The sequence below is a fragment of the Physeter macrocephalus genome, chromosome 6 (assembly GCF_002837175.3).
Source record: "Physeter macrocephalus isolate SW-GA chromosome 6, ASM283717v5, whole genome shotgun sequence".
NCBI lineage: Eukaryota > Metazoa > Chordata > Mammalia > Artiodactyla > Physeteridae > Physeter > Physeter macrocephalus.
Window position 1 is genome coordinate 5713849 of NC_041219.1, and position 10177 is coordinate 5724025.

Genomic DNA, 10177 nt, shown 5'->3' on the forward strand with positions numbered 1-10177 from the left:
TTTTGTTTATGGTTTCCTTTGCTGTGCAAAAGCTTTTAAGTTTCATTCGGTCTCATTTGTTTATTTTTGTTTTTATTTCCATTTCTCTAGGAGATGGGTCAAAAAGGATCTTGCTGTGATTTATGCCATAGAGTGTTCTGCCTATGTTTTCCTCTAAGAGTTTGATAGTGTCTGGCCTTACATTTAGGTCTTTAACCCATTTTGAGTTTATTCTTGTGTGTGGTGTTAGGGATTGTTCTAATTTCATACTTTTACATGTAGCTGTCCAGTTTTCCCAGCACCACTTATTGAAGAGGCTGTCTTTTCTCCACTGTATATCCTTCCCTCCTTTATCAAAGATAAGGTGACCATATGTGTGTGGGTTTATCTCTGGGCTTTCTATCCTGTTCCATTGATCTGTATTTCTGTTTTTGTGCCAGTACCATACTGTCTTGATTACTGTAGCTTTGTAGTATAGTCTGAGGTCAGGGAGCCTGATTCCTCCAGCTCCATTTTTCGTTCTCAAGATTGCTTTGGCTATTCGGGGTCTTTTGTGTTTCCATACAAATTGTGAAATTTTTTGTTCTAGTTCTGTAAAAAATGCCAGTGGTAATTTGATAGGGATTGCATTGAATCTGTAGATTGCTTTGGGTAGTAGAGTCATTTATATATATATATATATATTTTTTGCTGAGTAATTTTAAAGTGAATTAGAAACATTATGACATTTCATTTCCAAATTCTTTAGTTTGCATCTCCAAAAAATATAGTTCCTATATAAACATTGTTACTCTAACAAGTTAATTTACGGATTTGTTTAATTGGGATGAAACAAATATTCTATTCAGTTCCTTTTAAAAGAGAGATAACATGTGGAATCTTTAGTACATAAAATATTGGAGAAGTATTACAAAATTGATATTGTTAAATTTTTAAAAATTAAAAGAGAAGATTCGTCTTAGAATATTCTTTTGTATCCAGTTAATTTTTAAAAATATTCTGTATTATATAATAATCTGTGGTCATTGAATAAAAATTCTTACTACCCAGAGATGTATGACCACTGGAAACTTTTGGTATACATATATTCTTTGAGGATATCTATCACTTACATATATGAATGTAAAGCTATGTTATACACATATGTACACACATACAAACATGTAAGCAATGTGTGTTTCAACAAAAATGAAATTGTACTATATTTACTGCTTTACAATTTGCTCTTTATTACACAAAATTATTTTTGTCAACAAATACCAATCTTTATTATTTTTTAAAGATGAATAGAATTCCACTTTATAAATATTCTATAATTTATCAATCCAACTCTTAATGTTAAGCACTTAGGCTGTTTCCATTTTCCCCTATTATTAATTGCTATGAAACACCTTGTACACACATCTTTGGGTACATCTCTTATTATTTCTTTAGGGTGAATTTCCAGTAGTAGAATTGCTGAGCAAAAAAGTGCTAGACCAGTTTCTGCTTGTTGGTTTGTTTCTGTTTTGTTTTGTTTTTTACAGCGCCTAGTAAAAAGAGAGTCTTCTATCACATTAGTGAATAATTCCAGAGCTTCCAATGACTTTGGTAAATGAGAAACAGAATGGTTTATTTCATGCCAAATGGGATGGAGTGAAGAAAGAGTTTTCCCCCAACATTCACAGATACATGGACTCTTAAAAAATAATTTTAGTTGTTCTTTTCTCAGCCTAAGAGAATGAAGCTGGCTGAACCTAAACTTAAAATGAAATTTCTATGAGCATTGTTTCCATTTCTCACCACTTGTTTTTCAGTGTTGCTCAAAGATGACATCGCTGAAGCTGTAAAATGTGCAAAGAGGATTGTCGGTGATCCACAAGGCATTAGAGCATGGTATGCTTGTTTTTTTCCCTTCCAGTTTTATTGAGATGTAATTGACATACAGCACTGTATAAGTTTAAGGTGTACAGCATAATGATTTGACTTACATACATCATGAAATGATTATCACAATAAGTTTAGTGAACATCCATTATCTCATATGGATACAAAATTAAAGAAATAGAAGAAAAAATTTGTGTGTGTGATGCAAAGTCTCGGGATTTATCCTCTCAACAACTTTCGTATATAACATACAGCAGTGTTAATTATATATATCATGTTGTGCATTATATCTTTAGTACTTATCACTGGAAGTTTGTAGTACCTTTGACTGCCTTCATCCAGTCCCCTCCCCTCACACCACCCACAACCTCCACCTCTGGTAACCACAAATCCAACCTCTTTTTCTATGAGTTTGTTTGTATGTTCGTTTCTCTATGTTTGCAATATAATGGACCTACAACACTATGTTAGTTCCTGTTACAGAGCATGCTATGTGTTAATCATTAAAGGGGAGAGCTGTTTTACCCTACTGTTATGAGAGAAGTGAGGGAATATTTCCAAAGACCAATGCATGCTACTGAGAACTGAAAATTGCAGCTTTAGGTATATATGCTAAACAACGTATCACATAGAAACCATCTACGTTAACTGATTCAGAATCTTATTCTTTTACTCCTCAATTTTTTTTAGGGGATTTCTAGAGTTTTTTTCTTTTTAAAAAATGTTTATTTATTTATTATTTTTGGCTGCGTCGGGTCCTCATGGCAGCTCACGGGCTCTTCGTTGCCGTGCGCAGACTTCTCTTTAGTTTTGGCGCACGGGCTTCAGAGCACACGGACTCTCTAGCTGTGGCGCTCAGGCTCAGTAGTTGTGCCATGCGGGCTTAGTTGCCCCGCAGCATGCGGGATCTTACTTCCCTGACCAGGGTTCGAACCCACGTCCCCTGCATTAGAAGGCGGATTCTCAACCACTGTACCACCAGGGAAGTCCCAATTTCTAGAGTTTTTAAGATTTTCCACACTCTATGAACTCCTTGTCATATCTTGAAATTATTTTTGTAATTAAGTAAATGTGGAATGTACTTTGCAGTTGTGGACTACACGGGACTCAACATTCTTCTTCAGCATTCTGTGCTCTAGTGAAGCCTTGGGGGGAGACAGGAAGTACTTGGTATACATATCTCCATTTAATACTTGGATTGATCTGTAGCCTGTATTTCAGTATTGATAAACTATTTTGTTCTCCCAAAGGATTTGAAGTATGTGTGTTACAATGAAGGTATGTTTTAACCTTATTACCATTTGTTTCATCTTTCTCTGCAGGGTGGCATGGAAAAATCACTGTCAAAACCAAGATCTTAGGAGTTATGTTCAGGGTTGCGGAGTGTAACTGTGGAGTTTTCTTTCTTCAGCTCATTGTCTCTTTTTCACATTAAGGAAGTAATAGTTGAGCGAAAGGTCATACTACCATACTTTCAAACAAATAATGTTTTTACAGAAGCAGGAGCATATGGTCTTTCTTCTAAGAGGCTTAATGTTTACCTCATGTGTTTATTGTTTTATATTAGGCCTACAATATTTTTCGGTTTGCTAATAGAACTAATGCTGATGAATATTTGTCTAAAATCTTAATTATCAAATATATGTCCAGTACATTCAGTTCTTAATCAAAGAAATAACCCAGACTTAATCTTGAATGATATAAGTACTCCCCAATATGCAATAATAATATAATCAAAGAATATGTTTAAACAAATTGATCTTAGGCAAAATCCCACTTGTGTAGGCATGTGACACCTTCATCTGTTCTGTCATCTCCAAAAACAGTAAAAGATAACCACTCTTTGTTGGGCAATATAAAATTTTAAAAAGAGCAGAATGTCAAGTGGCTAAAAATGAAAACAGCCTGAATTAAGAATTTTGTTTCCATAAAGTGTGACCTTTGATTTAAATGTCTTCTTAGAAATGTTGCATTTACACAGCTTTAAAAATAAACTCACAATTTATATATCAATCTATCTTATCCCTTTTAAAGAACTCATTTATGCATCTTGCTGGTCATGAAGGAATAAAAAGAGGGATTAGATGACCTGTTGCTTTTCCTTAATTTTATTAAGTTAGATTCATGCATTATGACAAATTCAGAGGCAGATGAGTTTTCAAGTGTTGAAATAATTGCTAATTAACCACAGGTGTGAAATTCTGCGTGCTGTAAAAAATACAAACATTTTCATTAAAAGCTTTGCAATTCATACCTTGTCTCTTTGTTTAGAGCCGTTTAGTATTGCTGAAGAAATACATATGTATATATTTGGAAAAAATGATCTGACACTTAGTATTTCCTACATCCTCACCTGTACCGAAACAGCTAGATATTGCTGGAAAAATCCAAAAACATGCTGACAGATGTCACTTTATTTTTTGTATTTTTTATTTTTTTGGCTGTGCCGCGCGGCTTGTGGGATCTTAGTTCCCCGACCAGGGATTGAACCCGCGCGCTCAGCAGTGAAAGTGCAGAGTCTTAACCACTGGACTGTCAGGGAATTCCCCTCACTTTAAATTCATAACCACAAATCTCAAATGGGCCTTCAAGTCTGCCTGGTCATCGTAGTCACTTCTCTGCAATCCTTCTGTGTCGGTGTCCCCACTCTCCAAAATGACTATCACTATTTACTTCTCTCATTTCGAAGTCCCAGCACACACGCCTGACCACTGGCCTTCCACACTCTCTGCTGTCAGTAGAGGACCTGGCCTCATATTACACTGAGAGAATAGACACAACCTTAGACAAAATTCTCCCCCTCCTCACCACCATTAACAGAGGTCACATCTTTCCCTGGGCCCATCGTCTCTTCCTTCCCCTTTATTACTAGGATGAAGGGCCTCTGCTCCCGCCAATGGCAGTGTCTCCACATGCAATCGTCATCGAAGCCCTCTCACTACTCCAATTTAGGCTGTTTCCTGCATCCTGAGTTTCTCCCTCTTAGCTGGATCACCCCCGTCACTGTACAAACTGCCCTGGTAACCTTCCATCTTACAAAGAACTCTGTATTCTCTACATAACCCTCCAACTACAGCATCATTCTCTGCTTCCTTTTACAGCAGCACTTGTGGGATGAGATATCTATATTTACCAACTCCACGTCCTCACCTCCCTTTCTCTTTTCAACTCTTCTTCATCTGACTGCTATCCTCACTCAGCTGAAAACTGCTCCAACATGACTCCTTCCATGATGCCTTGGGGCCAGTTCTAGTGATCACTTGTTTTCTGTTCATCTTACTTTATCTCTCAGCAGCATTTGTCATACTTCTAGTTTCTTCCTCAGCTTCTTCTCATTTACATCCTGCCCCATTGATGGCTCCTTCTCAGTCCTTCTTGGCTGGATGTTTCTCTGTTGTTTGATTTTTAACTGTGGGAGTGCCCCAGGCTCAAGCCTATAACCATTTGATAGACATGTTTTACTTATTTATTTGTCTCTTCTTGCTGAATTATAACTTTCAAAAGAATAAGAGTTTTTCCCACTTTTTAAAGACATTGACATAATCTCAATCTTTCCCAAAATTTGCAAGTAAAGCACAGCCTTTTATGTTTTCTGAACAGTTTGAGAACACACTGCCAACATGGTGCCCAGTGGCTCTGAAATCTTCTGTGTGTAATTCCTACATAACCTCAAAACATCATCCAAATCAGAAGGTTAACACTGACAAATTAGGACCACCTAATCATCAGATCCTATTCAATTTCATCAACTGTCCCCATAGGTCCTTCTTAATTAAAAGGTATAATTCAGGGCTTCCCTGGTGGCGCAGTGGTTGAGAGTCCGCCTGCCGATGCAGGGGACATGGGTTCGTGCCCCGGTCTGGGAAGATCGCACATGCCGCGGAGCGGCTGGGTCCGTGAGCCATGGCCGCTGAGCCTGTGCGTCCGGAGCCTGTGCTCCGCAACGGGAGAGGCCACAGCAGTGAGAGGCCCGCCTACCGCAAAAAAAAAAAAAAAAAAAGGTATAATTCAGAATCATGTGTTATATTTGGTTGTTATGTTTTTCAGTTTCCTTCAATCTAGATCACTTCTTCACTTTTTTTCTTGACTTTGCTGACTTTAACCCTTTTGAAGACCACAAACCAGCTATGTTGTAAAATGACCTAAGATTTTTCTCATATTCTCTTGGTTAGATTAGGTTATGCATCTTTGGCAGGGATACCACAGAAGTGATTGTGCTCTTCTCGTTGGATCCTTTCAGGTGACATGCAGGTTTTAAATATTCTGTTACTGATGGTGTTCACGTTCATCATTTGAATAAGGTGATGTCTGCAAGTCACCTCCACTGTGAAGTATTTGGGAAAGGGTAAGGTACTTTGAGAAATTTTGTTCCTCATCAAAAGGTCAATGTATGGGGCTTCCCTGGTGGTGCAGCGGTTGCGCGTCCTCCTGCCGATGCAGGGGAACCGGGTTCGCGCCCCGGTCTGGGAGGATCCCACATGCCGCGGAGCGGCTGGGCCCGTGAGCCGTGGCCGCTGAGCCTGCGCGTCCGGAGCCTGTGCTCCGCAACGGGAGAGGCCACGGCAGAGGGAGGCCCGCATACCACAAAAAAAAAAAAAAAAAAAAAAAAAAGGTCAATGTATGCATTTACTTATTATATCAGTATGGACCCCTGGCTTCCTACTTTATTCAAACTATAATGAGACATAATCCATTACTATCACTTATTTTGATGTTCACATTGTCCCTGATTTGGCCACTAGAGCCTCTGCAAGCTAGTTTCTGTGTCATTTTGACATGTCCCCATCATTCTTTGTGCACTTTTTTGTTTTCTGGCATAAGATATTCTAAGGCTCACCTTGTTCTTTTCCTGCTTCAGCCTGGAATCAGCCATTTCTCCAAAGAGCCCTTATTCCTCATAGTGGATAATGGTATTTAAAAAACAAGCTCTGGGCACTAGAGTGCCATTGTTCCCAGGCCCCATCAATGGCCAGGGCTAGAGGATATGTGTATTGACATAATATTTATCTATTTAAATTGAATTCGTATAATACCTCGAATTCCAATCCCACACCACAAGGTTAATTCTAGTTTTTGCCTTTTTCATGTTGGTAACTCCCTTCTATGACAGTGAGAAACCTGGCACCCATTGTCCTTCATATCCTGAAAATGTATCCTTAGCACATGCATATATTTGATCAATTTGCCTGTATGTAACCAATCTCCCAACACTGCCACACCATGGAATAGATGCTCTTTACTCAGGCTTTGATGCCCCTCATTGGGCCACCCCTACTTCCACATCTGGACACCTTCTTTAATGTGTTACATGTGTTACTCTGACACACCATGCTGGGCCACTGTCCTTACAGGACGAAGGGCAGAAATGTTTTACTCTTGTTTACACCCATATTCCAAACACCTAGAACAGTGCTTATAACATGATACATGCTCAATAAATATCCACTGATTGAATCTCTCCGATTATTTTGTATATTCCCCCATGCTGGGCATTCTGAGATTTTTCTTTTCTTTTTTTAAAATTAATTTATTTTATTTTATTTATTTTTGGCTATGTTGGGTCTTCGTTGCTGCGTGCGGGCTTTCTCTAGTTGTGGCGAGGGGGGCTACTCTTCGTTGAGGAGCACGGACTTCTCATTATGGTGGCTTCTCTTGTTGTGGAGCACAGACTCTAGGCGTGCGGGCTTCAGTAGTTGTGGTGCATGGACTCAGTAGTTGTGGCTCGTGGGCTCTAGAGTGCAGGCTCAGTAGTTGTGGCTCACGGGCTTGGTTGCTCCGTGGCCTGTGGGATCTTCCCAGACCAGGGCTCGAACCCGTGTCCCCTGCATTGGCAGGCGGATGCTTAACCACTGCGCCACCAGGGAAGTCCCTCTGAGATTTTTCTTACTCTCTGATCCCACATGATTCCAGTACAGCAGCTTCTGGGGTTCCAAGGGTCAGGTCTCAAATCTATGTGACCAGCCATGGGAGGACAGCAGATGGCCCCAATACAGATGCAGCCTCAGGCTTCAAGATTCTGGGACCATTTTGATATAAATAAACAAAAAAGAATATGGGTTTATACATATCAGGATTTCCAGAGGTGTATGAAGAATGAGTCAAGGTAGGGGAGAGAGGATTGAAGAGTGACAGCTCAAAAAAAAAAAAAGAGTGACAGCTCAGATGCAGAGGTAGGATATATCCAAGAAGCACCAGGACAGACCCATAACAATGGCTGACTGAAGAAACAATCAGAGATTAGCAAAAGTTGGCTTAAGAGGGAAAGCAATATTTTTTGGAGATTCTGCTTAGTGTTTTTGATAAATATGTCTTACTTATACCTGTTATATTAATACAATCAAGTTCCCAAACCAAATTTCAACCCTTATTCTGAGAAAGAAGTAAAAATCAATATCAAAGTTTGATCATTTTTAAAAGAAATTTAATTCCTATGTTGCTCAGTTTCACCTCAGGATATTATTTGAAATGCAGAGTGATATTCCAGATGATAACGGGGCTCTTCATGTAGCACTAATTGTAACTAAGCCCTGAGCACATTTCTTGCACTTGTATTTAGCGGACTTATTTTAAAAATATTTTCTTAGAAGTTGCTAAAGGGAATTACTAAAAGTTACAATCATGAGTGACTAATGTCATTCATAGACATAGTGTTTTTCAATTAAATGCACGTCTTTTATGCAAATTATATTTTGAATCATTTTAAATTTTAACAAGGTTATAAATTCTCAGTGTTTACAGAGTCAGATAGTTCTACAAGGTTTGTTTTGAAAGATGTAACTCCCCATTTCTCCCCCTTCACATGCACAATTTTCTAGTCTTTTAGCTTAATGTTAAGAATTTTAGAGAGTTCCCTGGTGGCCTAATGGTTAGGATTTGGCACTTTCACTGCTGTGGCCTGGGTTCAATCCCTGATCGGGGAACTAAGATCCCACAAGCTGTGTGGCACGACCAAAAAAAAAAAAGAATTTTATATTTACGCCCATGCTTTTAGGTATTAGGTTTGTATTGCTCCTTCTGGATTTTTCCATTTTAAGATATTGATTCCCACTATGCAAGTGAAGGATTAAGTTCTATTTTCTCCTCCTCCATCTCCATCACACATGGCACCTTTCCTTAAAACCCATCCTTCCAGTGTAATTACATATATGTTTTTAGATCAATACTCAGTATTTACATAGCCATAAATACAATTACTTTCTTCTCTTATGCAAGAGTTCATTTTCTTTTTTTTTTTTTTTGCAGTACGCAGGCCTCTCACTGTTGTGGCCTCTCCCGTTGCAGAGCGCAGGCTCTGGACGCGCAGGCTCAGCGGCCATGACTCACGGGCCCAGCTGCTCCGCAGCATGTGGGATCTTCCTGGACATGAGCACGAACCCGTATCCCCTGCATCGGCAGGCAGACTCTCAACCACTGCGCCACCAGGGAAGCCCGAGAGTTTACTTTCCCTAGAGCTAATACCTGCATGATTTTTAAATTGGCTTAGCTTTCTTTGTATCTTTCATTAGTTCAATTCCCAAACTCTCGGTCTTTTTTTTCTTTATTGATGTATAGTTGATGTACAATATTATGTTTCAGGTGTACACCGTAATGATTCACAATTTTTAAAGGTTATATTTCATTTATAGTTATTATAAAATATTAACTATGTTCCCTGTATTGTACAATATATCCTTGTAGCTTATTTATTTAGGCCACACTGCATGGCTTGCAGGACCTTAGTTCCCCTACCAGGGATGGAACCCGTGCCCCCTGCACTGGAAGCACAGAGTCGGAACCACTGGACTGCCAGGGAATTCCCAGCTTATTTATTTTATACATAGTAGTTTATACGTCTAAATCCCCACTGCTATCTAGGTCTTCTATTTAAGTCTCCTCTCAGGTCTTCAGACACAGCTAGAATTTCATCAGTCTCATCTTTCTCCATTTTTTTTCATTTCTGCTATCACAGTTTTAATTTCCAACAGCTGTTTTTCGTTCTCTGAATATATATTCTTTTTTTTCCTTGTTTTGTGTCACGTTTGCTATTTCTTTTTTTTTAATTAATTAATTTATTTATTTTTAAACATCTTTATTGGAGTATAACTGTTTTACAATAGTGTGTTAGTTTCTCCTTTACAACAAAGTGAATCAGTTATACATATACATATGTTCCCATATCTCTTCCCTCTTGCGTCACCCTCCCTCCCACCCTCCCTATCCCATCCCTCTAGCTGGTCACAAAGCACAGAGGTGATCTCCCTGTGCTATGCGGCAGCTTCCCACTAGCTATCTAATTTACATTTGGTAGTGTGTATATGTCCCTGCCACTCTCTCACTTTGTCACAGCTTACCC

The 10177-nt window shown here is 38.9% G+C and overlaps 1 protein-coding gene across 6 annotated transcripts in view; it reads left to right on the plus strand.

The window, feature by feature from the left end:
• The window catches only part of LYZ (lysozyme), a 43519-nt gene extending 37408 nt beyond the window's left edge, over window positions 1–6111 (plus strand). For 5 of the 6 annotated variants that reach the window (XM_055085194.1, XM_028490363.2, XM_055085193.1 and 2 more), the window contains 2 exons: window positions 1776–1854; window positions 3168–4159. In XM_055085194.1, the coding sequence (XP_054941169.1) occupies window positions 1776–1854; window positions 3168–3234 (146 nt within the window). In that variant the 3' untranslated portion in view covers window positions 3235–4159. Of the gene's footprint in view, window positions 1–1775; window positions 1855–3167; window positions 4160–6085 lie in introns of those variants that run through there. The other variant, XM_028490364.2, reaches the window with a different exon arrangement.
• The last annotated feature ends 4066 nt before the right edge of the window (window positions 6112–10177 follow it).